General features: G+C 33.8%; 1 protein-coding gene across 4 annotated transcripts in view; it reads left to right on the top strand.

Moving 5' to 3' along the window:
- LOC145263075 (uncharacterized) overlaps positions 1–15,101 on the top strand; it is a 426,101-nt gene that overhangs the window by 168,700 nt on the left and 242,300 nt on the right. The window contains exon 2 of one of the 4 annotated variants that reach the window (XM_080119942.1): positions 2,969–4,553. The exons of the other annotated variants lie outside the window; for them this stretch is intronic. Within the exon in view, the coding sequence (XP_079976068.1) occupies positions 2,969–3,103 (135 nt within the window). The 3' untranslated portion in view covers positions 3,104–4,553. Of the gene's footprint in view, positions 1–2,968; positions 4,554–15,101 lie in introns of those variants that run through there. 4 annotated transcript variants of the gene reach the window in all.

A 15,101-nucleotide genomic window follows, 5' to 3' on the forward strand; every position in this document is an offset into this window, starting at 1 on the left:
AGTTTTTATTCATTCAATGAATTTAAAAATTTATGACGTGAAATGTTTGCGTTTCATATCAAAAGATTTTTATTGTGATTTTCCATGTCTTACTGACTTTAGCAAATAAGGTGTAAACCATTATAAGTATTTGCTAATATTTTCTCCTCTGAAGAGATGGTAAACATCAAAATCATATGGATAAGGAGTTAAAATATTTCTAATGTATTCTTTGTCTTACATAGAATAATAAAAATCTTTTGATCTGAAACTCAAACATTTCACGTCATAAATTCTTAAATTCATTGAATGACTAAAAACTTTATATATACTAGCAAAAAGTACCTGTCGTTTACTGGGTTCAAAAACAGTCTACAGAAAATGGACTTGTTTTATGAAAGTATGATAGGTTATGAAAAGGAAGGGTTGTAAAGAGATAGCTTCGAATTTGGGGGTATTAAAACCAAAGCAAAATATGATGAAAGTAAAAATAAAATAGATAAACCCCATAATTTATTATACAATACTTGTTCACACTGAAACAATTATCACAATATTCTGTGGATCTATATTAAAAAATCTTGTTAAACTTTGTGTCATATTTCCATTCTATAGAGGTCAGGCGCGAACGAACACCCCATAATTTTATTATACCATATTTCTTCAAACTGAAACTTAATTATCAAAATATACTTACGCAGATAGATATGAAAAAGTTTTTATTAAAGTTTGTGCCTATTTCCATTCTATGGAGGCCAGGTGCGAACGCAGACCCCACAATTTTATTATACCATCCCTATTTAAGTTAAAACATACTTATCAAAGTATTATTATGTATATCTATATCAAAAACAATTGTAAACGTTTTTTTTTAATTTTTAAATTTTTTTATTTCTATACTTTGTGGACCAGGCGCGTATGCAGACCCCACAATTTTAATGAATCATCATTATGCCAGATCAAACATACCCATTCCTGTGTCTTGATACATCTTCTATCATTATGTGATCAGTTTTCTATAATAGTCAACCATATAGGAGCCTATTCGTGACCAGACACACACACAGACGTTCAGCTTATATATATATATATATATATATATATATATAATATGGAGAGAGAGAGATGTAGTTTGCTTGAAGCATTGTATGTAAGTTAAAAAGGTAATTTTGAAGGCTTAACAATGCAGGAGGTGGGACAATTGTTGAATACAAATGGGTAAATTAAGAATTGACAAATTTACTAATTTTCAATTAAAATATTTATTTACCGGTGTAAATTGTTGTATTCAGTTGTTGACGGTATCACAAGTTCCCGAAATCCAACTCTCTGTGCTGCTGTTTGGATTTTCAAATATCAAAACAAATGATAAACAGGAAAAACATAGAAATACATTTAATAAAATTATAAACATGCATCTAACCTAACCGTAACCCCTAACCATAAACCCTAACTCTTACATGCACAATTAAAATTATTTTTTATTTTTTCCAAAAAAAAAATATAGTCTTCATAGATTCGTATTGACTAAAAACAGAGAGCGCGTTTGTTAAAAATTGAGGAACGCTTGGACGCCTTTTTCCGTTTTATTTATTTTTATTTTTTTATTTTTATTTTTTTATTTTTATTTTTTTATTTTCATTTTTTTATTTTCATTTTTTTATTTTTATTTTTTTATTTTTATTTTTATTTTTTATATTTATTTTTTTATTTTTTTATTTTTATTTTTTTTCTATAAGTTGCTGAGCAGACTTGCGCTAACTCTCTGGAAACCGCCGGTCGGTAAACGTAGAAGCACCAAAATATAATCAGTTACAGAAATTGAACTTGCAACACCCAGGTTATCAACATCCACTTTGTCACTGCCACCTCCCGGAATTTAGGCTGAAATTGGATATTCTAACTTTGGATGAATTTTTAAGTGGGAATCATGTTCTGGCCGACCGTGTTGATATTACCCTTACGAGAAGCTTGTTATCTAAATTGATAAACCTTTATCTGATGGCACAGAATTGATATAATGGGTGAAAATTGGGTGAGACGAAAAGTGGGAGAAAGTATATTTTGAGCAAGTGCCTTCATATTTCGTTTTTTTTTTCTTTTCTTTTGCTTGTCTTCCTAACCTAATTATATCTGTCATTACCGTAATGTTTGTCACTTACACAGCGCCACCATTGTCTTTCACAGAACACAATTCTTCATGATTTCAAGGTGGTTCATTGTTAATTCAAACGGTTTTAGCACTTTTCTAGCTCCTTCCACCGAAATCCTTACGCAGCTTCTAACTTTCGCTAAATTATATATATTTTTAACACCTCCCCCCACAAAAAAGGTCAACAAAAAAAAAATACCTGTCATCAGTTTTTTATTCTAAGTTATGCCTATTTTCATTCAGCTTTTGTATTTTTATTTTTTTTATTTTCTTTGTCACTAATATTTCTATTATTTGGATTCTTCGGACTACTGTTCGCATTTTGAGTGTTATTTGCACGTTTCAGTCAATGCAACCTCCAACCTTCTTCAGATTTATATTGTTGAATTCTTCAATCTTTCTGTCGAATTCTGTAATCTTTCTCTCAACTCTGGGAATTTTCATATTATTTGTATTTATTGGACTACAGTTTTCATCTTGAGTGTGATTTTCACGTTTTGGTCGATGTAAATGACATTCAAGATGAGAACAGTAGTCTGATGAATCCCAATAATACCAATACCTAATCCTCATCTCAAAAATTCAGAAACGTCTTGGGATCTTTCTGCCGAAACGTCTTGGGATCTTTCTGCCGAAACGTCTTGGGATCTGCGTAAACTTGAGCTCCAAACTCCTCAGTTTGACAAGATACACCTAAAGAAGCTCGGAGTTTGCATCAACTGAAACGTTGTGAAAATAACACTGAAGATAATCACAGTAGTCCAAAGAATCCAAATAATCAATGCTCATCTCTATGACACAATGTTTTTAATCACAATTTTTTAATTCTTTTTGCAGGTAAGTGAATTCTTGTTTATGGGTAAATTGCAGACTCGCGTAGGTATCAAAATTTTTTTTTTACAAACTTCCAAATATTTTCATAAAACTTACTGTCACCGAAAATGTGTAAATGACAATGCAGTGTTTCTCTGAAACATAAACGGCTGGCATTTTTGTAACATTTTCAACTTAATACAAATATTAAATGCGAATCTTTCACACGTCTTTTCATACAAACACGTACTTGTTCACTTGTTGGGTTTTTGTCAGTAAACAATCAATTCACAACTCAAATAATCCAAATCTTTTTACATACGTGTACGGTCGCTTGTGTTTCATCCTTTTTTCTTATTTTTGTCCTCCCATGTGTGGCTGTTCATGTCCTATTAATTGTGATCTTCTGTTAATTCATGATTGTACTCGTTCATGAAAAACGATGGAAACTTCTTGTTATTCAAAGGTTTTATTCAGAAAGCTTTTTCTATGAGAGATCACGTAAACCCCAAAAATGGTTGAGTTGACTGATGGACAATCTTGAAAAAATATTCACTTCGATTTCTACATTGCAGGACACGTTTGTCTGTCTAGCCGCTTCCCTGATTCTCACTGCTAGAAACTCTTATACCTCGAACATGTGACATAATTTCTATCTAGTAATTCAACATCTGCATAATTATGTTGACAGTTGGATCATTGGAGTTAAGTAATGTTGAGTCTGGTAAGTACCAGATGGGTGATGATTTAGGAATACCAGGCACTGTATGTAGGACATTGACACATCCCTGTAAAAGCTGCAAAAATGTAATGTCATCTTTCCTAACAGGGACATAGATGCAACTGAGGACTGCTTGTGAATTTCATACTCCTATGAAACTTACTCCTTTAGAGGAAGCTAGTTTAACCTGCCTAGAGTCAGTGTCACTGCAGTACAGTAGTACACCTGCATTTCTAGCTCGTTTTGTCTAAGGATTTCCCCCTACACTAAAAACTGACCTTGTATTTAATTCTACTCTTGCGTGGCAGCAAGTAAAATAGAGAAAGCATAATTACAGTAAATGAACTGTCTCGTATATAAAACCACCATTCGTCCATGCATTAAGTGTTTTGTCACATTTGGGTTGGTGCATCTGCCACTGGTCCCTCACTCTTAGACAGGCGCCAAAAAAAGTCTCCAATCTAATAGGTTCTGTTAACAAAATTCCAATCCCTAAACCAAGCACGCGTGTTGCGTCCCTGTGCCTATTTTACAAGTATTCTAATAAAATGTGCTCTGACGAACCCATAATACTTATGTTCCCCCGTTCAAGATAAATATCCCCTCTGTGCTCTATGGACAAATTTATCTTTAGTTGACCTTTGACAACTAAATATTTTCGTTTACTAGCCAAATAGAAATGTTACTAGCCAAACCCACATGATTTTTAGAATATGACATCTTCGTTCTGTGACGAGTATGTACGTCAAAGATTTTTCTGTATATTTTTAAATAATTGTAATTCTAAATACAACAAATTTTATGTTGATATACTTGAAGGTATAAACATTCTGATTTCTCCGGATGTTTTTTTTAAACAACAACAACAAAAATAAACAGTTAAAAAAAGAGTATATTCTATTGAACTTTTATTATTTAAATAATTTTTTTTTTTTTTATTTTATTTAAAAAAGTTGAAAAGATATTTTTGACTCAGTAGTGAGCCTTAGAAGATTGTCAGTGAAAGAAATACAATCGCTAAAAGATAAGCGTTTCATTATTTCTAATCGCCACTTTAACAAATTGCTCGCAAATTCGACTGTTTCACTCACAATGTAAAACCCTGCTCCTACTAACCTGACAAGTTGCAAAATCCTATCACTTCACTATTGAGATTCCTAGATGTTGGAAAACCTTAATATGTAGACATTTCAATGCACAACTTCTTGCATAGTTTCATTGTCGATATGGTCCCAAATAGTAGCCCTTTACGTCCAAGTATCATTGTGTTTTGCTTGAGATGAATAAGATTGAAATAAAAAAAATTAACAAAAAATAGTGAAAAATAAAAATAGCAAAAAAACAAATTAGAGAAAAAAATTACCAAAGAAATTACCAAACAAATTAGAAAAGATAGCAAAAAAAAAATAGTGAAAAATAAAATTAGCAAAAAAAAAAATTAGCAAAAAAAATTTTTTTTTTTTTGAATTACCAAAAAAAATGAGCAGTGAAAAAATAGTGAGAAAAAAAATTAGCAAAAACTTTTTTTTTTTTTAAATTACCAAAAAAAGATAGCGGAAAAAAAATAGTGAAAAAAAAAAAAGCAACAAAAAAAATATCAAAAAGCGAACAAAAAACAAAAATCTTATTCAATTATCCTCTTCCATCCACTGTAAATAATTATTTTTAAAGAAAACAAAAACAAACTTGATATAGAAATAATTTGAAATGAATGTTCAATGGCGGTAACTCTTCCATTTTTATTTTTGATGTCTATTCTTCTACAGACAGCGGAAGATATTTTCTATGCTGGATAGAAAGTCCGGTGCTTGTGTAGATTAGTGATGTTTGAAACTCACGCATTTCAGTTGAAAACATTATGTACTCGTGGGTCATGTTGAATGTCGAAATTAGTACAAATTCCAAAAATTCCAAAAAAATGACCCAATAGATGTGCTAAAAAAAAGAATCATCCACAATTACAGTTTTCTTTTTTAACTCAATTTAAATCAAGGGAGATAAGTCAGTTTGTCATACTAATTAGTCGCACAATTCTTTCATAATGAAACATACACTGAAATGGCTCTAGTATCTTTCAGCCACCCCCATCTAGTACTAGCCAGGCTCATTGTTGCTTAACTTCGGTGATCTGACGGGAACTGGTGTGTCAAACGTGTATATCCAGTATCAGATGGGTGACCATTTGGGACTTCCAGGTGCTGTATGTAGTCTCTGTGTATTTCAGCATTGTTTCCAGTCATCCTGGATTTCTCCTCGCCACTGGAGTCAAGCAGTGCCGATTCAGGAGAAGTATGGTTAGGGATTGCGCAACCCTTGTCACACAATTACATGTGCAGGGGGTATCCTTTGTCTTTCGAGACTGAACGGAGGCATCGAGATCTTTTAGCCAGCTTTGTAGAGTTGGGACAATTAATTGGAATCGAGAATAGAGTAAATCAGAACTTTTTAAGGTATCTGAATCGGTATTGGAATCTGGGGAAATTATGCCTACTTTCCGATGCCAAAAACGATTCTTGTGATTTTTTTTTATTTGTTTTTTTTTTTTTTGATTAAAATTTAATTTTCCATTACTGCTACTAAAGATGGAACGGTAAATGTCCATTGGTTTTAAGCTACAAACAAAATTGAAAATGTGTATTTTTTTAAGTTCAGGAAATATAACACTCGACTAGCTACAATCACTATATACGATTTCCTCCACTCTATCGGTGCTTAAATCCAAATGTGAATTTCATGAACAGAGCTTCTTTCCCAGAACTACCCGTCTGTGCAACACTGTTCTACTGGCCTGCTTCCTAGTTGATTACAACATAGTAGCCTTCAAATCCAATGTAAACAAATTCTTGTTGAGCCGTCTGCATAGATAATCAAATTCTACCCAATTTATACGATTAACGATTACTAGACTATAACCATGCATTCATTAACCCTTATTTTTGAGTGGCCTTTAAGCCTTGATAAGTGATCACTCTCAAGAAAAAAAAATGACATGGATTTTTATGGTAATCTTAAGAAAAACAACAATGTAGCTAAATATTAAGTGATTTTAAAAGAATTGGAATCGGTAATTGTATTGGAATCAGTAAAAATTTTGGAATCGTCCCATCACTGCAGCTTAGCTTTTTGCAGAAATCATATTCAATTATTCTCTATCAACTGAAAATAGAATTTCGTTTTGTAAAGAAAACAAAAACGAACTTGAATATAGAAATAATTTGAAATGTATCATTGATGGCGCTAACTTTGATATCATTCTTCTGTTAGCTAAAAATAATTTCCTCTGTTGGAAAAAAAAATTGTTTGTTGGTTGAAATGGTTTTGGCTGTTTGATTTTTTAATATCATTCATCGACGTCTATGCAGACGACACTATCATTTATGGCAACACTTCAAAGGCCGGTAATGACCAAGGCTTTTCTGATTATCTCTTCACCATGTGATACAATGGGCTAAAAAATGGCAAGTTGGTCCCATGACAAAGGAGGGACTCGACCTAGTAATTCTCGTCTGTTTGTTCATTTGTTTGCACTTTTTTCAATAACTACGTCTTGGATTTTTAAAAAAATTTTGCACAAATATTAGTCATGGTGCAAGTAAATTTTTGTTGGATCAGATTTTCCAGGATAACTCTAGTTGTCCCCCTATGGGGCATTATATGGGTAAAGTTTCCCCCCAAATCATTCATTTGTTTGCACTTTTCTCAATAACCACACCTTGGATTTTTTAAAAATTTTGCACAAATATTAGTTATGGTGAAAGTAAATTTTTGCCAAAATTTTCCGGGATGACTCTGGTTGCCCCCCCCCCCGTGGGGCATTTATATGGGTAAAATTACCCCCAAATCGTTTATTCATTTGCACTTTCTCAATAACATTGCCTTCGATTTTTAAAAAATTTTACACAAACATCAATCATGGTGAAAGTAAATTTTTGCTGAAACAAATTTTCCAGGATAACTCTGGTTGCCCCCTATCGTTCATTTGTCTGCACTTTTCTCAATAATCACTCTTTGGATTTTGAAAAGTGGGAGGGGACCCCACACGCTCGGTTTGTTACCTTTTGAATGCATCCAAAATCAAACTTCTATCTTTTCACCACCAAAGCTTAAATTCCCACTTGGCCTCAAGTGAAATAAACAGCTCTTGTCTTGAGGGAGCTCTCTACTTTGACAAACTTCTCTGACTGATCTTCACTTCTGACCTGAAATTGAAGCTCTCCATCAAATCCACTGCCAAAAGCACTGGAAAAATGGTGGAATCATTTTATTGCTCCAGAACACTATTTCACTCCTGACATAATTCTCTACCTGTATCAGAGTCAAATACGTCCTAAGATGGAGTACTGTTGCTTTCAAGTCTAATGTAAATAAGTTCTTGTTGAACTGCTTCTTATATATAACTAAACCTTACCCAAGTTCCGCCATTACTGATAATCATGGTGTTGTTTCAGTCTACCTAACACATATTAACCCTGATCCTAGAATGGTCTTCTAGTCTTGATTAACAGTGACCCCAAGTAAAATAAATAAAAATAAAAGAAACTTTTCAGTAGATTTCTACATTTTTTTTGCTGTGAATAGATTGAATAAATTGATTGAAACTGTGTGTGTAAATGTGTATGTGTTGAGTATAAACGTGTGAGTGATTGTGTGTAAGTATGTGTATGAATCAATAATTCAGTGGGAAGATGTGAGTATGCACGAATAGGGGATTCATTAGAAACACATGAACATAAGGATTAACTACTTTAGTGAGAAAACAAAAATATATATTTTATTCCCCCCCCCTCCCGTCCGGACAAAGTAGAGATTTGACCTAGTAATTCACTCACGTTTGTTTGTTCGCACTTTTCTCAATAACCACTTCTTGGATTTTTTTTTTTTAATTTTGCACAAACATTAGTGATGGTGAAAATAAATTTTAGCTGGAACCGATTTTCTAGGATAAGTGTGGTTGTCCCGCCTCCCTCTAAGGGGCATTGTAGGGGTTAAATTATCCCCAAATCATTTGTTCATTCATTTGTACTTTCTCAATAACCATGCCGTGGAATTTTTTTGAAATTTTGTGCAAACATTAGTCATGGTGAAAGTAAGTCTTTGCCAAAATGGATTTTTAAGGGGTAAAATTGCTCCAAAATCGTTTGTCCACTCGTTTGTTAGCACTTTTCCCAATAGCCATGCCTTGAATTTTTTTGAAATTTTGCACAAGCATTAGTCATGGTGAAATTAATTTTTTTCAATTGTGGAAAGGGGATCCCACATACTCGGCGTGTTAATAGAAATAATCGCTCCAGACAAGGCATGAAACCTCTTGATGTAGGGAGTTAAAAAAAAGAGAGATTGAAATGTTATTTCACCAGCCTAAGGTGACAAGATCACTGGGTTTACTGCCTTTGACCTTTAGACAACCTTCATCAAGTTTATAATATAAATATTTGACAGCACGCTCTGAAATCGCCACGTTTTTATAACAACACTTTAAATTATACTCATTTCCACCGAAGTACAAGGAAAGTATAAAACTTTTAAATGTGCAAATGTGCAAGGGCTTTTAATAGTTGTGTCACAACGGAAAGTGTGAGATAGATAGATTCTGACCTAGAAAACGGTTGTTGATGATTTTAGTGGAATGGATCATGTGGGAGGAAATGGTTTATGGTGAGTGGGAAATATTGAGATTATTAAGGAAGACTGAATGGTCTACAGCTGTGATAAATGTTTCCCTCTTCTGACTAAAAATGGTTAACAGCAATAATTTTTATCTGTTTTCATCATGTTGATCATGTTGATTTGCAAGTCGAATGATGACAGTAAAAAAAGAGGCAATTATTTTAAGCTAATTGCTTAACCATTGTAATGCTTCCTTAGACCATCCTAAAACACATTTCGTCTCTTCTTTCATCTCGAATCTTGTATTGCAACCACTACTTATTCAACCATTGGTTTGACATAATATCCGACTAAATATCAGCAGCTTTCTTCTCCTACGATTTTATCTTAAACAAGAAGGTCAACTTAATTTCTGCTGATCTTTCCATCTACAATATTTTGTGTTTACACATCTAGATCCACCCATAAAATATATTTTACGTTTCTGAATTTTGGAGAAGAGGATTGATTATTGTTATTTAGATTCTTCATACTACTGTTATCACATCTTGAATGTCATTTTCACAACATTTTGGTCGATATAACTTCCAACCTTCTTCAGGGGAATCTTGTCGAACACTGTGTGGGAATCTCTCCGTCGAACACTGTGTGGGAATCTCTCCGTCGAACACTGTGTGGGAATCTCTCCGTCGAACACTGTGTGGGAATCTCTCCGTCGAACACTGTGTGGGAATCTCTCCGTCGAACACTGTGTGGGAATCTCTCCGTCGAACACTGTGTGGGAATCTCTCCGTCGAACACTGTGTGGGAATCTCTCCGTCGAACACTGTGTGGGAATCTCTCCGTCGAACACTGAATGGTGTTACGACGTATCCCAGTCCTACTGGGGACAGTAGAGATGGGTGATGTAACAATATATATATATAAAAAAAAAAAGTTTCCCAGGTTCCTTGATAATGCATTGTTATGGGAATGGGATAACCGTCTCGAAGACAACAATAAAATGAAATGTTCTGGACAACGAAATCACATGAGAAATAACGGACAAGTATCGTCGAAAAATTAACAAATTTTTATTTATATAAAAAAAAAGAAAATTCAATTCAAAAAAAGAAAATTAAATAGTCCTAGCTAAATGAAATAATTTAATGATTCAAAGAGAAAAATATATCAACAGTCAATGTTCACATAAAATAAGAAATCGTCTGCTCAATTAGATACAGGTTCTAGGGTAAGAGAAATGAAAGTTTTGGTTGAAAAATTCACTGAATGTTCTTTGGAATGTGACCTTTATTTTGTCTCTTCTTTTTTTTATATATATATATTTCTTTCCTGTAAATTGTTTACGTGCAGGTTAGTTTTCATATTTCTGTCCTTCGGATTGTTTACGATTCATTACGCGCGCATGTGTTAATTGCTCCAAGTGTTTGTTTCTGAAGCTCATCGAAGCCCTTGATTTATAGTAAATATTTCGCTGCTCCATGGATCCTTCCTTCGCTGGGTTCATTCTTTTCTTCAGTCAATATTCTAACTTTGACTGCTGATCAAAACAGATTTTTACCATCGCCGCCAACATCGGCTTGTGTCGTTGATATTTACCTCTGCGACGCCGCTACCACGTTGCCGTCGCCTTTCCCTAGCTTCACCACCCCGACCTTCGCTGACTTACGTCTTGATGCTTTGAAGCACGAAGCTCCACTGACTGTTGACAACTTTTTCAGCCCCCCTCTCTCTATATATATGGTCTATCTCTCTCTTTCTCTATACAGTTTATCTCTCTCTATATACGGTTTAGTTCTCTCTATCTTTTCTCTCTTTCTCGTCAATGAGCTTTCTTTTCTCTTTCCTCTTCCACCCTTCGTTCACTCTCTCCCTTCTCCTCCTGCTCGCAGGCCTCGTTCTCCCCTTTTTTCTGTTTTGTTTACAAAATGTGAACGAGCAGACGAGAATGGATCTTTTTGGCGCCAAAAAATGATACAGTAAATAAAATATACTGAAAATATATCTCCTCTCGGCTAAAAATCAATAAAATAATTTATTATACATTTTAATAAATGTATCACAATGAGAATCTCTCCGTCGAACACTGGGCGGAAAATCTCTCTTTCGAACTCTGGGCGGAAAATCTCTCCGTCGAACTCGGGAATCTGTACAAAATTTTGAACAGAACCCGTTATTTAATTTATGATTTTGTTTCATTATGAATGGACAGAAGTCTCAAGTAATTTGCATTTTTTTTTTTTGTTCTGAGTGTCGCCTGCACTAACTATTGAACCTTCAACGTCCAGAAGAGCATAACTTACAACTGAGTTTTTAACAAGTACTTTATCCACTACTCTGTGGGTTTGCAAGGTGAGAACAGTAGTCTGAAGAATCCAAATAATATGAAATATATTTTAACTTTAAATTTAAACTAGCTAAGGTACCCACTAATATTTAACACTGACTCACGACTGACAGACTAAACCTCTCATATAGACGTTATAATGCCTCTAAAAGAAAAGCAAAGTCAATTAGACGTTGAACCTTTCCTCAATCCCAAGGAGAATTTTAGAACTCTAAGAAATATTGGTGTCAAATATTGTACAAAATTAATACATTACTTATTATGAACGAAACTTGTATTTTGCTGTTGGGTATCATTAACGATGATGATTTTGTTGGCATTTGTTTTCCTGATGTCTTTCTATTAAGAATTCTTTCAAGAAGGATATTGGGTTTTTACGGGAGAGACCACGTAAAGTTTGCCAACGTCTCTAAGTGTAAAATGCTTCTGTGGAACAAACTGGATTCGAACTTGGCACACCCAGGTTGTCAGTCCGTGTCGTTAGCCACTGTCGCCTCCTTGATGCACCAAATTAGACCAATTCATATCAGGTTGAATACCTTAAATGTATTAAAACTTAACTGGAAGGTTATTATGTATATTACAGGGAATGTAAACCACTATTGTTTATATACATAATATTATTAAACAAGCAATTATTTGGTTGACGGGGCTGGATATAAACAAACATAATCACTAGTTTAGTAATATTAGCTATGCAATTAATAGTATAGAAAAATTAGTAAGATGCGTAATATTTTGTCTGAAATAAATTTCTAACATCAAACGCACCGTTTTCTCTAAAGATCTTTGCTAGATTACTTTTTAGGTGTGATATCAAACTTATAGGAAGTCATGTTTTGTAAGCTGTTTATAGAATGTATGAATTTTATGTCCTTTAATGTGTGTTGTGTTCAAAAAAATAAAATCTCATTGGTTGTTAATATTTATATAAAACAATTTTTTTTTTGCTATTGCTTCATTAAAGTTAACAGTAGGTCGAATTTCTTTGAAAAGGTCACTTTAATTACAAGAAGGAACGCTTGCAAACAAAGAAACAAAAAAAAATTTAAAACATTATAAAAAAAAAACACTGTGACATTTGTAGCTTATCTTGACTGGTAACGATTTATTTTGTGCTGATGTTTTGTTTTTCTAAATTTTAGAGCTGACATTAACATTAACTGCAGTTTTAAGTTTGATGCTTAAAAAAATTTCCCATTTCATATATATATATATATATATATATATATATATATATGAGAGAGAGAGAGAGAGAGAGAGAATGAATGACAAAAAACTATATTCCAAAATTCATGATGTTGACTATCTTATAATTTATTCCTTTAATTCAGTTGACTTATACAATTCTTGACAGTATCTGTTTCGTAGCGCAAAATGGCGTAATAGAAACATATTAAAGGTATATGCAGCTTCTCTTCCAATTTTCGAATTTTAATCATGTGAAATCACACTTCATTTCCTTTTGACGGATTGATTGTTGCTATTTCTCCTGATGAGTTAAAGGAATAATAGATTCACTGATTGATATAATAATTGATTGATTTTGCGCTGCGAAACAGATGCTGTCAAGAATTGTAAATGTCAACTGAATTAAAGGAATAAATTATAAGATGGTCAACATGATGAATTTTGGAATATAGTCTTGTCATTTATTCTCTATATTGCTCTGTAATTACATTGAGCTTCTTATTTCTACACAAATATATATAGCATAATCATGACACACCAGTTCTCAGCAGATCACTGACGTTAAACAACGATGTGCCTAACCTGTATCAGATGGATGGAATACTAGATGCTGTGTCTGCTCATCTCAACATTGTTTCAAGCCGTCCTGAATTTCTACTTGCTACTCAAACTAAACTATGTTAACTCAGAAGAGGTGTTGTTGGGGATTGCACAACTCTTGCCACAAAAAATTTATGCCCATGCTCCCTGACAGTGGGTATCCATAGACTTAACAAAGCCGTTAAATATGTATATAATGTGTATTAAATATATAATGTTTATTATAGTATGACGTATATTTTGTGTATAGCGTATATATAATACTAGCAGAACGACTCGACATTGCTCGGGACTTTAAGAGGATTAACAAATGTTCCACACATCTAATAATTTTATTGTCATCGAAATCAGTAAAATCACTTGTTCGTCAATTAAATCAATTGAAACTCCTCGCTCTGCACTATGAAGAAGCTTCACATGCCTCTTCGGAGTGACTTAGTCTACAGTACATTGCAGTCTACATTGCACTGTAGAGAGCCTACTGTTGATTTTATGAAATTATTTTTAATTTTATATAAAGACTTGAATTAATTTTAAAATGCAAAAGTCAAGTACAATGGTCCAATTATACTCTAAGCAGAAGCGTTCATTTTGAACGCGCCTCTGTCTTATCCAAGAACCTACGGTTGATTTTATAGGCCGACCCATTCTGCTTGTGTGGTGATAAAACTTCTTGAATGCAATTATGTTGGTAGGCTGCATAAAAGTGTTAACTTTGACCAAAATTGGACTGTTTCTTCTTTAATCAGATTTCTTTGATTATCGATTTTTGATACTTATCAGAGGCATTCCGATACAAAACCAACTAAAAAAACACTCCCGGGTACATAAGGTACATGTGTGTGAAATTTTTAAAAAATCGGCCCAATCGTTTTGGAGTCTATAGGGAACGAACTCTCTCACTCATATACACACACACACACACACATACACACACAGGGCCTTTTATATATAAGTAGATAGATATATAATTTTAGTTGAAATTGACATAAATTTAAGTCGATAATAATGATTCTTTTAATGGAAATTTAATGTTGCGATTTTCATTTTTTTGTTCCTATATTGAACATTCACCAAAAATTGATTTATAAACAAAAACAAAAAAAAAAAAAGACTAATTCCTACTTTTGAGTTTTATTTACACTCTCCAAAAATATGCACGTAAAGCAAAATAGCAATAGACTTTCTCGAAAGCCGATTGCCTGCCATTCTGCTGACCTTTTCTTCTACTAAAGACTGATTGGCCATCCAGCGCTCTACCCTCTCGCCCCAAGCACGACCTGCAGGCATTAGCCTACTAGAGAAACACTACAAGAGACTCTTCACTGGCATGCTAGCTGTTAGCGCCACCAAATGCCTAACTATAAATCCTGCATAATACGCAACACAATCTGCTTACACGGAAACACAGCACATTTCTCTTCTCGCGCTGTGGACAAAAGAACGAAACTAATGCCAACATGACGGACACAGAAGAATGGAGTTAGTCAGAACAATAAGGATGTATTTCTGGTGAGGAGTATGGGTTGGGAATTACGGATATGGCCTGCAGGCCAAAATAACCAAGAAAGCCGTCAAAAGATGAATCATTCAAAGCTGGAGTTTCTCTGCGGTTTCAGCCAATGGCGACTGACGAACGAATGACGATCAGCTTCCACCAGAAAGACGTATTGTTGACACTTCAAGAGCTT

This window comes from Euprymna scolopes, chromosome 38, assembly GCF_053919585.1.
Source record: "Euprymna scolopes isolate OS-2025 chromosome 38, ASM5391958v1, whole genome shotgun sequence".
NCBI classification, from domain to species: domain Eukaryota; kingdom Metazoa; phylum Mollusca; class Cephalopoda; order Sepiida; family Sepiolidae; genus Euprymna; species Euprymna scolopes.